This window comes from Polypterus senegalus, chromosome 12 (assembly GCF_016835505.1).
Source record: "Polypterus senegalus isolate Bchr_013 chromosome 12, ASM1683550v1, whole genome shotgun sequence".
Taxonomy (NCBI): Eukaryota; Metazoa; Chordata; class Cladistia; order Polypteriformes; family Polypteridae; genus Polypterus; species Polypterus senegalus.
The window spans coordinates 165,371,347-165,389,835 of NC_053165.1; the positions used below are offsets into that span (position 1 = coordinate 165,371,347).

Consider the following 18,489-nt stretch of genomic DNA (forward strand, 5'->3'; position numbering starts at 1 on the left):
AACTCTGTATGGACTCCAAATGAAATCTCAAATGAATGTGCTTGAATTCCTGATTCATGTTGGAGCTGTCAGAGTGGGGGTCTCCATGTCCACACCTTCTGTTGGTGTTCAGGGATTGAATTCAGCAAATCCCTAGCAGCAGTATGCAGGGATTTCAGGGCCTTGACATGTCGGACTGTAGCTTTACACTCTCGCCAATCTCCAGAAACAGCGCCCAGTCTATTGCTGCAGATTTTTAATGGGCCGTCAAGGATAATCAGTTTCTAACTATTTTGTTTTCCTGTGCGTTTAAACAAATCAACGTGTCTGTGTGTAATAATTCTGTGTTTAATCCTTTGTAAAGTTTATACCTGCGTTTTACCTAAGCTACAGTTTTTCACTCGGAGTAACAAGAGTACATGTTAGGAACGGACAACACAGGTGCAACAGCCTGGTGACAAAGTGAAAGAGGCGAGATTGAGATGGTTTGGGCACACGCAGAGGAGATGAAGGGTACATCGGGAAAAGAATGTTGAGGATGGAACTGCCAGGCAAGAGGAGGGCCAAAGGGGAGGTTTATGGAAGTGATGAGGGAGGACATGAAGGCAGTCAGTGTGGCAGAACATGACATAAAAGATAGGAATAGATGATGATGGATGATCTGCTGTGGCGACACCTGAATGGGAGCAACTGAAAGAGGAAGAATCCCAGCATTTTATCTCAGAACTTGTCACAAGACTCTGCACCTGCACTAAGTGATTAGCACTTTATGTACGAGGGGGAGTCAAGCTAAAGTTAGAAAATGGAATGAACCTTCACAAAACTGGTCAGGTCATTTCTCAATGGAGTCTCCACCCTTCTCACCACCACTCCTGCATCGCTTTCTTCACGTCGTCATCTGTCTTGAATCGACGACCACCCAGATGGTTTGTTTTTTTTGCGCTCCAAAAAGGTGTAAATCACTCGGTGCCAAATCTGGCGAATAAGGAGGATGTGGCAATACCTCAAACTTCACTTTCCCCAGATAAGCCTTGGCATTCTTGGCAGCTTGTCATTGTCTTGCAACAAAAGGACTCCTAAGTCCCCGCCACTTGGATCGAACAGCAGGCTTCACATTGGCCTCGGCGTGTCGTGTTTGACGGTACCTCGGGAGCACAAGTGTTTGTGAGGACAAGACGAAACCTTTTATTCTGCTGGAATCCGGGCACTGCCAGGCAGGAGGCGCAAGTGCATTGAGAAGAGTGGAGACTCCATTGAGAAATGACATGATCACTTTTGTGAAGGTTTAGCTCGACTCCGCCTTGTAAATTAACCAAAATGAAGTGAATCGCTTAATGGGCCCGCAGGGAATATCCAGGGCAGCTGCAGCCTTTCTTATGTCTGCCTGTGACCTCCGGAAGCGCCAGTGGGGAGGGTCACGTGACTTGTGTGGTTTTGGGTGAGGTCTTGATAAAGCCAAGCTGCCCCCTTATCACAGGGCCGAGGCTTAGCTCCTCCCATCTCCAGGCCCCATGTTAGATGATGTGACAAAAGTGAAGAAGCACAGAGACCGTTCCTTTTAAATAAAGCACTGTGTTGTCACGCTTACAGTGAGCCCAGTTCAGTGCCAACTAGTGTCTGGCGGGAGGCGCCTTGAAGCCTGAAGTGTAACGTTTTGTTTTTTCTGTTCTTTCCATTTAGTTCTGTCCAGCAAGTTGAATGCAGAAGACTGTGGTGGTTATAGGAGGTGGCATCAGTGGACTGTCCACTTGCTACTATCTTAGTAAAAACTCTCAGTTCTCCAAGGTAAGCCTTTTGATGGTTCTGCTTCCTTCGCCGTTATTTGTACTCCTATGCGTGATGTAATAGCGGGCTGCTTCTTGCCTTGTGCTTCTGTGATAGTCCCATGGCCCCGAATTGGATTAGCACCTTTGTGACTTGGTGAATGCTCTACAATCATTTTAATACATCATTTCATGGTAGTGTGGATTTTTCCTTTTTCAGATTATTTTACTTGAGGCTAACAAACGTCTTGGAGGATGGATGCATACCATCAGAAGAGAAGACGGAGCAGTCTTCGAACAGGGACCACGAGCCATCCGCCCTGCTGGGGCCATCGGAAGGAATACCCTAAAAATGGTACCTGTGTGCTTTGAGAAGTGTCTTTGGGTTGGCAGGTAGCTTTATGGAGCTTCACTCGATCACAGCCTCAGAATGGGGAACTGGTGGTTGGGGACTCGACGGTCCAGCCAAGGATGTGACGCACAGACCCCAGGGGGCCGCAGTGGCAGGCACATTTGAAATTGTCTTCATTTGAACTGACTTGCTTGTTAAGCCTTAATTGGCTGCTTTCTCAGTTTGTCTGTAACCAGACAATAATGCGATGCTTAGTGACAACACCAGTTAGCCATTTGCAGCTGTGTCGCCAATAAAAAAATATCTGAGGAAAAAAGATGAAAGGTCTGGGAAATATAGATTTGCTCTTGTCCACGAAACATTTGGATGTTGTTGCTTTCAGAAAAAAGGAAATCGATCAATCTGGAAATGTCTGATTTAGCAGAATGAGAGCACGAGGAAGCCATAGGATTAAATAACACGTTTAATGAAAAATGGGCTTTTAAGTAAAAAGAAAAAAAAAGAGTTTGGGACCCCTGAGGTCAGCTGATTAGCCTTTTGGCATCTCCTCGCCGTTTGCCTTCTGGTGAAGGAAAATAAAAAACCGTGAAGGGCTCTGAATCTTTAAAGGGGAGTTGATTAAAATAAAGGCAATATAAATGTGCTCCATTAGCAGCAGTGATTGGCTAATAGTTTAAAAAGTGCCTGGGCAGTGCAGCCACCAGGGGTGAAGCTCGACACTGCCATATTTATATTTATTAACGGGACAGACACACGCGGTTATGGAGCCTCCATAGACTTGTGCAGGAGCTCCTGGGTTGATTCCTGATTTTCATCTGATGCTGCTGGGCTGGACTGCAGTTGCTGTGACTGTGAGCTGACGTAGATTTGAGAATGGATGGAAGGACAGTCGAGTTTATTTCAAACCTTTAATCTTTAAGTTAGAGAATACATTTTATAAATTGAAGCTACCACTTCAGCAATTTTGGTGAGGAGTCAGGCTGCCTAACGGTCAGCGGATATGCAAATGATTCCAGAAAGCATCTTGGAATTTCATTTGGACCCCTCATATCGGAACAGCCCAAGCATGATGTCCGTCTGATTAGAATTCTTACAAATAAATGTCAAGGCTACATTCGAGCCTCTTCCAATTCGAGAATGCGCTCAGACCTGTGGCTGTTTCAGGTACATATTGAGCTCTTTAAACTGTTCAGAATTAGGGTAGGGCAGTAGGGCCTGAAGGCCGACGCGTAGGTACACTGCTCTACCTATAATTCATTTATTTATTTTAAGGATCACAGCCATACTATTAATTAGCCAGTAAGCCTAAAGAAGTCCTTTAAGTCTGTCCTAATCCTAAGGCTCCTATACATCTATAATATTTCAATTCAATGTTCCATAATTCTGATCCCATGTAAGGGGTTCATAATTTAGCGCCCCCTCCTGGTCAAATTTTAATACCACTTCAAAGAAAATATAAATAGATATCGTAGACCTTATTTCCAATGAACATTGAAAGGACACAATAAATGGAAGGCTAACCCTAAGGCTACTCCTTATAAGATGGCAAACAACATATTCTATTAATCCAGTACTGTCCTGTATTCTTATATAATGGGGGGAACCGATCTTTAACTTATCGCTTCCCCATCCTATATTATCCCAGTTACATTCCCTCACTGCTCAGGAAAGGAAGGCAATTTAGGGAAGAGTCTGCAAGGAGGACCTAATGGTGAGATACTGAAATAATACTCGTGTTGGGGATCTCATTAGAGGCCTAATTACATTCGAGGCAGCGTGGAATTTGGCATTGCAGACATGATGAGTTTGTTGGAGCTCACTTTTCGTGTGGCTGTCCTAATCTGTGATCGGCTAGATACACAGTGGAGACTCTTATGGCATCGTCAGGTTTGAAGGTTTGGGGAACGAGAACCAAATGCTCCTCAGCCAATAGGAAAGCTCATTGGATTGCATGCAGTGTAGTGTAGTGTCAGGCGACTGTTAGAACGGTTAGAGCTCATTGACCCGTCGGTCTTCAGGGCCGCGTAACATCGAGGGAGTGTCCTGAAGCATCAAGAAGCTGAGGATTCTTAAATAGGCACACGTTAACTTTAACTTTATCCTTAATAGCTGCAAACGTATTTAGGTACCCACGATGGCTTAAGAGAATATGCACGTAGTGAGAAACGGATTAAAAGAAAATCAAAAAGTGTCGACCTTTCTTTTGACGTGGCACAGTGGTTGTTACTTTTGCTTCATAGCCCAGTCTGCTGGGTTCAGATCTGGCCCTATCGCTGGCCGTGTTCTCCCAGTTTTGCTCCCAGTTTGTCAAAGAGATGCCTTTATGGGTAATTGTGAATTGGCTCAGTGTTAACAGTATGAGTGAGCGAGCCCTGTGTTGGCGTCCCGTCTGGGGTTGGTCCCTGATTTGCATCCAGCACTTCCTGCATAGACTTCGTCCCCACACGACCCTGGAATGGATGTTGTGAGTCTGAAGTGATATTTTGGGTGGCACTGTAGCTCATTCTCTGTATATTCACATGTATCTTTGGTCAGTTTAGTTTTGAGGAGTGACCTTCAGTAAGTGCAGGGTCAGAGTGCAATAACCTGTTCACTAGTGAAATCACTAATTACGTAATGGGTGCACCTAAGTGTCAGCAGTCAGAAGGTAGTTGCAATCATAAATGGAATCCGAGAATGTCAGTCCATTGACCTCATTGAGACACCTTCTTCTTCTTCTCCTTCTCCTTCTCCTTCCTCCTAACTATTATCCCACACTTGTGCAGGGACAGCTGTTGAGCAGGACTTTCGCCACATGTTTCAATCAAGGGCATCATCGGTGGCACCGTCCACTTGTCGCATATCTTCCTTGATTTGGTCAAGCCAGCGCTTTTTCAGTCTTCTGCATGGCCACTTGCCGGGCAGGCTCAATTGTAAGCCATCTTGGCCAGTGAGTTGTCATCGCTGCGGATGACATGGCCGTACTATCGGAGGTGCGCATGTTCTTATCGATCAGAGCCACAGTCATGATCTTCTGAACGTCTTCATTCGTGATATGGTCAAGTCTGGTTAGGCCGAGAGGTGGAGGCTGGCCAACATTCAGTGCCACACATCGATGGACGACTGCCTTGTAGATCTTCGCCTTGAGGTAATCTGGAATCTTGTGATCTCAGTGGACTTGGGTAACCTGTTGCCACTTCAGCCAGGCCATGTTGGTTTGAGCTTTGGTGTCTGGCAGTGTATCTGCATATGAGCCATCCAAGGTATTTAATTTTGGTGACCTTCTTGAGTTCCTGACCATCGATCGATGCGATGCTTTTCTCCATCTGTCATACCATGCCCGCTGAAGAATGCACACTGGTTGGCTGTGATGGTTGTGATGTTTTGTATTCGTCTGTCCAGCACTCGTTCAAAGATCTTCATGGTGTGGCAGAGGAGATGAATTGGGCGGTAGGTTGCACAGTCACTTATGTCTCCTTCACCTTTCCATATCAGGATCGTAGTGCTGGTAGACCAGTGTTTGGGGACCTTCCCTTCATTGACTATTTGATTGAAGAGTTTTGCCAGTAGGCTGGCACCACTGTCACCAAGTATCTTCCATACTTCTGCTGGCACTTCGTCAGGTCCTGTGGCTTTCACGATTTTTTTTCTCCTCTTTAACGGTTATCCAGGGACTGGGTCTTCAACCGGCTTAACCTGTACAGTGGGTGGGTACAGGAACTCTTTGTTGAAGATCTTTGAGAAGATTTTGTTCCACTGCTTCAGGAAATCGATCGGATTTTGTAGGAGTGGCTGGTCCCCTGCCTGGATGTTCTTGACTTGCCCGATATCCTGTGTCGAGCAATGACCTGCATTGGCAAGGCAGAGTAATTTGCTGGCACTTCTGCGTTTATCCAGCTATCTGGACAGTTCTTCATAGGGCTTGGCTTTTGCATTGGCCACAGCCCGCTTTGTTCTTGATTTAAGTGCTTTATAGTCCTGTCTGTCAGCATCTAAGGGTGATTTGTGCCATTTCTTGAGCGCCAGTTTCCTCCTCCCCACCACCATGCATGCTTGTCTATAAACCACTTGCCAGGCTTAATTGTCCCCAGTGTCTGGGTGGCACCTTCTTGTATCTGGTTGATGATGCTTGACCAGAGGTCTTCTGCTGATCGATTAGGGTCCAACCTTAGGTTCCCAAGCACTTCTTTGAACTGTCCACCATTTGATCCTCGCTCCTCTTGTCTTTCGGGTTATTGGTTGTCTGTTGAGCTCGATTTTGAGGTCCAGCACAAGGAGACGGTGCTGCGTTGTCTGACGGGCTCACCTTGGCGCCTCTCACCAGCTTTTAATCACCATGTCCACCATGGTGCTGCACATCACCTTCTCTGGTCGATCCAACGTGTCTGTTCAGATCACCACCAGTAAGGAGAGAGTCGTCGTCAGGTGTTGATTGTGTGAGCGTGTTGACGCGTCCCCAAAACTCATCTTTACTCGTAGCTGAATTGAGGTGCATAGCATGATGTAACTCCAAGTGGTGCTGCTCCACAGTCGAGTCTGATGGTGATAAGATTTGTTACATTTCTCAATACCATCCCTAAGTCTTTCACTTACTGCCATCGCCACACCATTTCGGGTGGCAGTCTGGCTATAATAATAAAGCTTGAAGCCGTCTCCTTCACTTTGGAGTCTTTCCATTCCCCTTGTTGGACACAGGCGATGTACACTCGCCATTTCTTCAGCACTTCGGCCAACTCGTGGCTTCAACTGGTGAGCGATACGATGTTGATGGTTGCCATTCTAATCCGCTGATGTTGCTGTTGATGTTGGACTAGCTTCTTTAGCCGGCCTCGTCCATGGGCAGTGTATTATCGTGGGATTTCCCTCCACTTGCCCTTTAGCTGTTTCCTCACGGGTAAGTGTTCTCATCAAGTTCGTTATCGGGTTGGTCTACTGTTGCACTTTAAGTTGAACACACACACACGCAGACCCTCACCACAACAGTGACACACACACGCTGATTAACCCTTTGCACTTTGAACCACACAAGTGCTATATTAATAACAGCCTGTCATTCAGCACTTCAAGAGACTTATTTATTTTCGGCACGAACAACAATACGATGTTTTAGTGATATCTCAGACCTAAATATTACTTTTGGTCTACAAGAATACATTTAAACATACAAAGACTCAGCACTCTTGACTATCGGCCATTCATCAGCCAAGAATACCTTCTTTATCGTATTTGTTCCTTCTGTTGAGTATAGCGCTCTCACTCTCAGCCTTATAAACCTCGCAGCACAGAAATAATGGCAAAAATCCGGCTGTCACCAGGTGCTCAAAGAAATCTAACTTATTACGTCAATCACTCTAGACATTAAGACAAAGCACTGAAAGTTAAAAGCAGCATGTTGTTTATTACAAGAATACCACAAGAACAAAGAATACTAGAAAATAGGTACTGATAGGAAAGTCTGAATATAAATAGTCTTTAGAAAAAGCTTACGAAAAAGTTACAGATGACAAGGATGAATGTGCCAGGGAGGCGTTTGATTTAGCAGTCGATGTTCATGATGCCTTTCTGACGACCAGGGCCGTCTTCGTCTGTTCCACTTCTTCTTTGCTCCTCTCTATCTTGCTTCTCAAACCAAGGCATATTTATTATGAAATGTCAAGCCTTGGTTTCACAACACATGCACCTGATTGGCTGGCTGTCCAAATGATTGATGAATTAATTCACTGTCCGTTTTCCCACACAACAAAACCTTTGATGTACTCTGAGGTCTCAGTAGTTCTTCCTGTCCCAGGCTGTAAACCAAATTGTTGTTCCAGATGTCCATCCATAAAGTAATCAATAGCCTGAGGTATCAGCTCAGCTTCCTTTCTCAGGCTATAAACCAAATTAGCACGAAGCTATGAACAAAAATAAGGTGTAAGGGAAGAAAACTAATTTGTCTTAGTTCATCTGTTGTCTTGTCTTGAACAAAATATAATGGAAACCAAAACGTACAGATTTTATACACCATAACAGGCAGGTAGCCCTTGAAATTTGTCTTTGCCACTTGAGTGATAGCAACATGCGTTCCTACGGGGTGGTCCTTAGCAGAATCGTTAAGGTGATGACCATCCAGGTCCATAAGATGCAACAACATAATAATTCTGATCGGTGTGGCCCAACACCTGAGGCCATACCCTCACCGTTGGGCAAGGTTCCTAGGGTTCTTGTGACCAGTTGTCACAGTGAGGAGGTGGTGATGGGATTTCATTGAGACAACAGAGGTGAGGAAAACAAAAGTCGGCAATCTGCAACATTAACAGAGAAGATGACCCTCATATAAGCATATTTAATACAGCGTGTTAAAGCACCAGAGTGGGGTGAGGCCTGTCTGGACTTAGTGTTTTGTAATAATCAGGATAGCATTGAGGGTGTCAAGGTGATTGGACCACTAGGGTCAGGTGACCATAATATCATACAATTCTCAGTGTTTTGTGAGAGCGCAGAGGCAAAGACTAAAACTGTTAAGTTGAACTTTGGTAGGGCAAATTTGAGCAGATGTGGCAAAGTCTAAGGAGGATACACCAGGATAAAACAGTCGAGGAGGAGTGGAACAGGTTTAAAAATGTAATGTAGGACAGATACAGACCTACACTTGGAATTAATAGGACATTTAAAACACTGCAGTGGGTTTATAAAGAGTTAAAAAACAGACAAATAAGATGAATAACTTCAAAGTGAATCGTAAAGCGTATGAGAACATGAGAGCAACCATTACGAAGGATATCAGGGGGGCTAAAAGACAGTCAGAGAGGAATATAACAGATAAGGAGAAAGACCACCCTGTTGACACACATTCTGAAGGATGGCAAAATGGCAAATATCATCCTGCTATTTAAAAAAGGAGACCGGGCAGATCAGGCAACTACAGGCCAGTAAGCTTAACATGAAACATCACAGGAAAATTAATGGAAGGCTGTTAGGATATTGCAGGTTGGAAAATAACTGACTGACTAAATTATTAAGGATAAGATTGAGCAACACCTGACAAGGACAGGAAATATTAGGAACAGTCAGCGTGGGGTCAGAAGAGGAGGTCGTGTTTTACTAACAGGCTGGAATTCTGTGAGGAGGCAACAAAAAGACGACCAGCGTGGTGGAGAAGATGAGATGATTGATGTGGACTTTCAGAAAGCATTTGATAAGGTGCCACATGAGAGGTGGGCATCAAACTAAAAGAAGTAGCAGTTCAGGTGATGTGTGTCGATGGGTACAGAATTGGCTCAGACACAGGAAGCAGAGAGTGATGGTGTGAGGAACCTCATCAGAATTAAGAGTGGTGACCAGCAGGGGGCAGTGCTGCGGCTGCTGCTATTTTTAATATTTATAAATGACTAGCAAAATACCTGCGCTTCGCAGCAGCAAAGTACAGCCTTAAAATGTTTATTAAGAAGAAAATGAAACCTTTTTAAACTGAGGTAAATATCCCAATAATTATTTGTTAAGTATCTCTTTGTATGCCACGTTGTCAGTTCGGCCCTCCGGTTGTAATATGACCAAGCTGTGCGCTGAGCTTACTCTTGAGCATGTAACGTACAGTCGGCCGTGTGAACAGTAATCTTGTCTCAAATCTCACAGCTTGGATTGCTGCTGTCGTAATCGGTTTGAGTTTCGTGGTTTGTTTCAATGACGACAGTATTTACAGGACTTGTGTTGAAGAGACATTCAGCATCTGTCAAGCGTTGTAAGCACACAACCGGTTTCATCGATAAAATCACATCCAGCTTTTGAGAGTTTAAACATTCATAAACATCAAAGTGTCCACTACTGAAATCGTCACCTGTCAATCTAAGATGTTTAAGAGGCATTGGCGGTTGTCCAAAGGTGTAAAATATTTGGCCATTTCGGTACACTTGAAAGCGACAACCGAACAATTCAGCGGCAGCCATCAACTGACATGCAGAACCATAGGTGAAGGGCTTAAGCATTTCACTCTTCTAGTGCTCCTGTGTAGTCTAATTATCTCCTGTACCGTCATCAGTCCACACCTTGAACCTGTGCCAGTCATTCAATACATAAGACACAATGGATATCAAGAGTCAATCAATCAATCAATCAACATTTATTTATAGAGCACATTTTCATACAAAAAAAATGTAGCTCAAAGTGCTTTACAAAATGAAGAATAGAAAAATAGAAGACACAATAAAAAATAAACATAAGTCAACATTAATTAACATAGAATAAGAGTAAGGTCCGATGGCCAGGGTGGACAGAAAAAACAAAAAAAAAACTCCAAAAGCTGGAGAAAAAAAATAAAATCTGCAGGGATTCCAGACCAAGAGACCACCCAGTCCAGTCCCCTCTGTGAAGAGTGAGCCTGATATGGCCGTGCAATATGTAACAAAGAGAATGGAAAAGGCAGGTGCCATCTCTGGGCATGGAAACCACTCAGTAAGTGACAGTTCTTTGATCGATGGTGATCACCTCGATAGACATGTTAATGGGGGTACGGTTGGAATGATAAAGGAAATGTGTACCTGAACAATGTAAAGTAAGTCTAAAATACCTACACAATAACTATAATCGTAATAAATGAACAATAAAATAGCGGAGAAGACGTGGATTAAATAAAAAGCCTGTAGTTATCAGCAGGGAGACGTGAATCATGTGGTGAAGCAAGGAAGGGAATGTAGAGACTGGAGCGACGGATGGCCTTATATAGGCAGGCAGCCAACAACGTGGGAGGCATTGGGATGGGGGACCCAACACCGCCTCACACGGTGATCGAGCTGCAGCCTATGGACGTATATATGTACGTAAGTAGGATTCAGTTAGCGTTGGGAACCCGCGTACCAAATTTCTTGAAGATGGGCCCATAAGTAACAAAGACCGTTGGAAAGTTCAATATGGCGGCCAACAGTGGCATCATACCACTGAAATAAGTACGTACATCGGTTTCGGTTAGCGCAGGGAAGCCGCCTTCCAAATTTCATGAAGATGGGGCCATAAATAAGAAAGTTCAACATGGCGGACGTTGTTGACAGTTATGACCGTTACACGTCAAATTTCAAAATGAAACCTGCTTAACTTTTGTAAGTAAGCTGTAAGGAATAAGCCTGTCAAATGTCAGCCTTCTACTTACACGGGAAGTTGGAGAATTAGTGACGAGTGAGTGAGTGAGTGAGTGAGGGCTTTGCCTTTTATTAGTACAGATTTAGATAGGAATATAAGGAACAAGCTGGTGAAGTCTGCAGATGATACCAAGATAGGTGGATTGGCAGATAATTTGGAATCCATTAGATCATCACAGAAGGACTTGGACAGCAGACAGACTTGGGCAGATTTGTGGACAATGAAATTTAATGTCAGTAAATGTAAAGAATTACACACAGGAAGTAAAAATGTGAGGTTTGAATACACAATGGGAGGTCTGAACATTGAGAGTCCACCTTATGAGAAGGATTTAGGAGTCACAGTGGACTCTTAAGCTGTCGACTTCCCGACAGTGTTGAGAACAGAATGTCAGGTTATATAGCGCCTTGATGTGTGCAGTACAAGTCACAGGAGGCTCATCTGGAGTCCTGGATGCAGTTTTGGTTTCCAGGCTACAAGAAGGACATAATAGAATTAGAAAATGTCCAGAGAAGAGCAATTAGGCTGATTCAGGGCTACTAGTGATGAGTTATGAGGATTAAAAGAGCTGAGCCTTTACAGTTTAAGGAGATGAAGAAGAGACCTGACTGAAGTGTTTAAAATCATGAAGGGAATTAGTCGAGTGGATCGAGACGGTGACTTTAATGTGAGTTCATCAAGAACAGTTTTGGAGACTTGTGAAGGGTAAATTTCACACAAACACTAGGAAGTTTTTCTTTACACAGAGAACAATCGACACTTGGAATAAGCTACCAAGTAGTGTGGTGGACAGTAAGACTTTAGGGACTGTCAAAACTCGACTTGGTGATTTTTTAGAAGAATTAAGTGGAGATGACTGGTGAGGTTTGTTGGGCTGAATGGCCTGTTCTCGTCAAGAGTCTTCTAATGTTCTAATAAAGTAGGCAGATTATCCACAGCTTTGGAGCCCTGTACCTAAAAGCTTGATGATGTTCTGTTTTTGGTTTATCCTCGGAATCTTAATAAATTCAGATAAATAAATGGGGCCTCGGCCGTTCAAAGCTTTATCTGAAAGACGAAGGACTCTGAAATCAGCCCTAAGCTTACCTGGGAGCCAGTGCAGGGACCTAATAATGGGGGTTATGAGGTCAATCTGTCGAGTTTATTTTTATAAAGAATAGTCAGTCATTGTTCAACCCGCTATATCCTAACTACAGGGTCACCAGGGTCTGCTGGAGCCAATCCCAGCCAGTACAGGGTGCAAGGCAGAAACAAATCCCTGGGCAGGGCGCCAGCCCACCGCAGGGCACACACTGGGGACAGTTTAGGATTGACGATGCACCTAACCTCCATGTCTTTGGACTGTGAGAGGAGACCGGAGCAGACACAGAGAGAACATGCAAAGTCCAACAGGGAGGACCCGGGAAGCAAACCCAGATGGGTCTCCTAACTGCGAGGCAGCAGTGCTACCCACTGTGCCACCATGCCTATAAAGAATATCTGTTCATTATAATATTGAAGCAAGGATGGAACATGGATTGGTGGTTTTAAATGTGAATGAGAGAAAATCTCTTATTCAGTACATGAGCCAATCCTGGCTAACAAAAATCTTTTTTTTTAATTTTCTTTCTCAGGTTTCAGAATTGGGGCTGGAAAATGAAATCCTGCCAGTTACTGCTGAGAATCCTGCCTCTAAGAACAGATTCCTTTTTGTCAATGGGAAGCTGCAGAAACTGCCTTCTAGCCCCGTGTAAGCTTCTGAATAATCTCCATGAATATAACAATATAACTTCATTTTATTCTGAAAACTTCACGAGTGATCTTGTGATTACAGGGCAGCTTTGAAGGCCACCCCACCTTTCAGCAAGTCCATCTTTCACAGCATCCTGAAGGAGATCTTGGTGAAGCGTGGGACCCTGGATGATGAGAGCGTGCATGGCTTTGTGGAGCGACGCTTGGGGAAGGAGGTGAGAAGCTCTGGCAGTGCTCTCAGAGTTTCCTTTTGGCCTCTGACTTTGGCCAGTACTTTCTGGTTGTAGTGGGCTCAGGTTTACTTTGTAGCAGCCTCCAAATTAAGAAGAGCTTATCTGACTGTTAAATACAGCAGTCTTTAGGCCTGGCACATGGTGCATGAAGGCATACCATTTCATGAGCAGGTTATGTGAGTGCCAATACACAGAATACAGTGACACTTCATGCATTGTCCCCCCATTAGTTGAAGCAATAGATCTGACCTCCCGCTCACAGCACTAAAGTGTTAGCCTGGTTAGCTCTTTACAATCTGCAGTACAAAATAAGAAAGAGTATCGACAAGAACTGAAACCATTTAGCCTACCGTGCAGTGGATTCAGAAAATGTTCACTTTCTCTACAATTTATTGTGTTGAAGTGGATCCATTGGTCATTTTTATCCATCAGTCTGCACTCAATGACCCATAACTGCAAAGTGAAAACATGTTTTACAACATTTTGAAAATGTATTACAAATCCGAAAGTGAAATCTCTCATCCGTCGAAGTATTCAGACCCTCCATTTAGTACTTTGTAGTGTCCGCAGTTCCAGCTTTGAGTCCTCGTGGCTAAGTCTGTACAAGCTTTACATGCCTGGATTTGTTTGTGGCAGATCCTGCCGTCTTCATGACATGTCCCTCCACAGATACTCTGTGGGGTTTAAGACTGAGCCTCGGCAGGGCCTCAAAGGAGAGTCCGACTCTTGTCTTGAAGACGCTCCAAGGTTGACTTGCTGAAAGTTGAGCCAATGTCCCAGTCCCGGGTGGCTTGCGCTCTGGGGCAGGCCTCTCTGTATTTGTCTGAATTCCTCAGTTCTGCCCATTCTCCCCATCCCCATATCATGATGCTGCCACCTCATGCTTCTCTGTAAGGATGGTATTAGGCAGGTGACAAGTAGTGCCTGGTCTTCAGCAGACATGGCGCTTGGAGTTTTTCCCAAAGAGTTCAATTTTTGAATCTTTTTCCTCATGCTATCAGAGTCCAAGCAGGGTGTCGTTTGCCTTTTTCAGTACTCAGGAGTGGCTTCCATCTAGCCACTATAATAATGGTCGTCCTTCTCACAGGTTCTCCCAGCTCAACAGAGGACTTGTGAAGCTCTGTTGGAGCGACCATTGGAGTCTTACTCATTTCCCTGACCAAGAGCCTTCTTGCCCAGTTACTCAGTTTGGCTGGATGGCCAGCTCTAGGAAGAGTCCTGGTGGTTTCAAACGTCTTCCATCTTTTAACTCTTGAAGCCGTTGTGCTCCTGGGAGTGCTCAGGTCTTTAGAAGTGCTTTTGTCTCCATGCTGTGACCTCTGTCTCGCCACAGTTTGATCGTGGAGGTCCACAGAGAGTTCTTTGGTCTTCATGACTTGGTTTCTGTAATGACATGCACATGTGAATTGTGGGACCTTCCATACGTAAATGACGTCCAGTCGATTCCATTTTCAGACAAGTTCTAGACACATTACAAGGAGAACTAAATGGAACAGGGGGTACCAGAGCACAATTTGGGGCACCTGAGCAGAGGTTGTGAATACTTCTAGGAATGAGAGGTTTCAGCTTTTGAATTTTAGTAAATTTGCAGCCCTTTCTGAAAACTTGTGCTCACTTTGTCATTGAGTGTGGACTGATGGGCAAAGATGGCTACAAATGAAACCTTTAACACGCTCCAATGTACTGAAAGTGAAGAGACCCGAGTACTTTCTGAAGCCACTGTAACTTGTCAATTACCTCTCCTTACCTGGGCCTTTTCAAAAATCCTTAAAGGTATTTTATCTGCCGCACTGCTTTGTATTTTATTTTACGTTTGTGGTTTTTGGGAGTTGAAATAGCTTCTCACATTGGGGTGCAATTTCCCAGTAAGCAGTTACTCCCCCATTTTAAAGTAACAGCTGGCATCCACCATATTTAGTCTTGTCGTGCTTCTGATCACCTGCACCCATGCTTCGTCTTGGTTAAAAGATAAAGATTCGTCTCCTTGAGTCTTTTCAGGTGAACTCACTGACTAAAGTGGCAGGCGTGTAAAACTAAAACACAAACTCTGCGCATTTCTAGCAGATGCTCTTCGGTGGTCTTCCGCCACTTCAGAATTCCTTTGGGTCATCGCACTGTTTGCTAGAATCGCACAATAGGGGAAGATTACATAAAGTCAAATCTTATATAAACGATTACACATGCAGGAGGTGGACGAGATTGTCTGTTAATATCAAGGACGTGCGAAGGAGCAGGCCCGGCTCGCCATCAGAACAGCCCTGCTTAAATGCTGCCATCCAAGTCCTGAGTTGTGTCCAGGGGGCTCCACAGGTTCTCGGAGAGATGAAGGAGGCTGACTTTGGACTTTGCGCTACAGGACTTTCCTTAAAGGTTCAGTGGTTTTAATGGTGTTCAGGTCTGGTTTTTGTGGAGGCCATGGACAGCACTTGAGTTCACCCAGCTGTCCGTGACACCAGCTTTAAATTAGTTCTGATCTTTGCATGGGTGACATCATGAGGGAGCAGCGTTTGTAGCACAGGGTGCACCTGCTTCTGTAAAATGGCCTTCTGCTCCTCAGTGACTCCCATGAGGTGACTGTGATGGCCGATCCTCCACATGTTTAGCTTGTGGCAGCAGCCTTGTAGGCTGAAGGCGTCTTTTTTTGTTTTCTTCTTCTTCTGGGTGTAGGACATGGAATGAAAGAAGACCCCCCCAGGCCAGATCAGGGGGCCGGCCAGGCTTAGGGCTTGTTACATCAGGTTTTGTGTGTTGATATTTTGCTAATGGCCGCCTTGCCATCAGTTTTAATTTTCGTTTTTGTTGAATATTCAGTTGTGTGCGTTTGTCCCCATCAGTGAGTCTCAGCTTGACCCTTCTTGGCCAAAGCAGCTTCTTCACATTTGGCAAACGCTACCATTCATTTTGAAGTTGCGCCCCTTGACGCATTTGTGCAGCTGCTGTGGCCAATGTCCCTTCAGCGTGCCCCTGTGAGTTGTCATGTGTGGCATTGACAGTCCAAGTGAGCTCGTTGATAGCTGGCACATCCTGCTGATTGGCCGTCCACCTGGTACGGCCCACCTGGATTGGGTATTGGACCGGAGTGACTTGAGGCTTCAGCTCCTTCTCAAGTGGCGTTTCGGTTATTCTGTGTTATTTTATTCTATATAAGACGTTCTGTTTGAATATTTACTGCTGGCAGGCGTTCAGCTTTATTCACTTTTGAGTCTGCCTACCGCACTTCATCTCCTTTTCTTAGTTATTTGCAAGATTTTGGGTGGCTTTTATTTTATTTTATTTTTCTACTGTTACTCTCTCTTTGTAGTGTGATGGGTGAGTGTGAGTGAGCCCAGCGATGGACTGGCAGCACGTCCTGGATTGGTTTCTGCCAGGATAAACCTCAGCTCTGGGCACCTCTGAGCTGGATACGCAGGTTAAGGGATGGATGGATGGACGGACAGACGGACGTGTTGAAAGCCTTGTTGTTGGGTCACTGATCTTAATTGTGCCTGTCCCGTTCTGATTTTGCCACCTTTTTTATTTCCTTATTCAGGACTAGCTTTACTTTGGCTCTGTTACCTTATTGCTCATTGGCACTGCAATTAACTTTTATTCTGTTATCTCCTCCAGTTGGCTGACATTGCAATAGACAGCCTTTGCCGTGGAGTGTTTGCTGGAGACTGCCGGAAGCTTAGCATGCGTTCATGCTTTCCTCCATTATTCCATGCTGAACGCAAACATGGGTCCATCGCACTGGGAATGGTGCTTGGAGAAAGAATGAGAGGTAAGGAAAAAATAAACACTACAGCTGAGAGGGAGTGACTGCAATCTGTACGCGTGACGATCTGAATGAGATGGCGGCTGCTGTGGTGCCTGGTGATGGACATTGGGAGAAGAACTCAGTGTGCCATCAATGTGCACCAGTACAGAATCCACCAGGACTTCTTTTGGCTGCTCCCGTTAGGGGTCACCACAGCGGATCATTTGTCTTCCATGTCCTCGTCATCTTGCTCTGTCACACCCATCACCTGCATGTCCTTTCTCACCACATCCATAAACCTTCTCTTAGGCCTTCCTCTTCTCCTCCTCCTGCCTGGCAGCTCTATCCTTAGCATCCTTCTCCCAATATACCCCTCATCTCTTCCTCTGCCCATGGCCAAACCAACACAATCTCGCCTCTCTGACTTTGTCTCCCAACCGTCCCAACTTGAGCTGACCCTCTGATGTCCTCATTTCTAATCCTGTCCATCCTCGGCACACCCAATGCAAATCTTTACATCTCTGTCACCTCCAGCTCTGTCGCCTGTGCCACCGTCTCCAGCCCATATAACATAGCTGGTCTCACTACCATCCTGTAGACCTTCCCTATCACTCTTGCTGATATCCGTCTGTCACCAATCACTTCTGCCACTCCACCCTGCCTGCACTCTCTTCTTCACAATCCACGTTACTCTGTAGTGTTGATCCCAAGTATTTTCAGAATCCCCCAGGACATCTCTGAAAGTATCACTTACAGGAGGTGATACAGTAAATATGCGCTCATAGGGTCCTTATTGTCTCACACACGGTACTTGCCTGTGCTAATCGACATGCCACACATTACCACTCTCTAGCGCCATGACTGTTAATAGAAGTGTGTGCACTTACAGGTCCGAGTAAAAGACACTGCTGAGCAGTCAGTCATTATGAACCTGTGGTGATGGGGGCCATTACTGTCCATGTAGACTGAAACACTAATCAACATGCAACACGTCCCCACTCCCTGGTACTGTGAATGGCGGTAATATGTGAGCCAGTGAGACCAGTGTCTTCTGTACTTGGCCCAGTGAAATTCTTACTTGCACGTGTTAGTCAACATGCAACATGTGCCCGCTGTCCAGAGCTGTGATTAGTCAGCAGAACTACCTGACCTTCTTTACCTGAGGTGCTTGTGCCACGTGTGCACTGGCAGTGGAATTAGGCAGACAGGCTGGCAGGTGGAAGTCCAAGTAGGAGCAGCAGATTAAAACTTGAACCAAAGACTAAGCATAGTCAGGAGGACAAGTGATTATGTGACGTGTATCAGAGTCAGGAAACTCGCAGCCAAAGGCCAGTGATCGGACTGTCAAAAGCAAAACGTTTGGTTTTCGAATTCTATGAGCATAGCTTGGCTTCCAGGGCCGTGCTCCCGACAGCAAGTTGTTGTGTTGTAGTAATGGATGCTGAAAGCGCCAACAAGAAGGTGTTGTGCTAAATTTAAATAAGTTCAATAAAACAAGTTAGGGGTTCAAATACAAAAGAAATGTGAAACGTCATTCTGCAGGGTTCAAAAGACAAGAAGCCTGTATAAGTCCCAGGAGACGGTTAGCAGAGTGCGTACATTCGT

The 18,489-nt window shown here is 45.0% G+C and overlaps 1 protein-coding gene across 4 annotated transcripts in view; it reads left to right on the plus strand.

The window, feature by feature from the left end:
* Positions 1 to 18,489, plus strand: part of ppox (protoporphyrinogen oxidase) — a 33,180-nt gene that overhangs the window by 596 nt on the left and 14,095 nt on the right. For 2 of the 4 annotated variants that reach the window (XM_039770682.1, XM_039770685.1), the window contains exons 2-6: positions 1,660 to 1,764; positions 1,963 to 2,097; positions 12,798 to 12,913; positions 12,998 to 13,130; positions 16,755 to 16,908. In XM_039770682.1, the coding sequence (XP_039626616.1) occupies positions 1,678 to 1,764; positions 1,963 to 2,097; positions 12,798 to 12,913; positions 12,998 to 13,130; positions 16,755 to 16,908 (625 nt within the window). In that variant the 5' untranslated portion in view covers positions 1,660 to 1,677. The other 2 variants (XM_039770684.1, XM_039770683.1) reach the window with 2 other exon arrangements.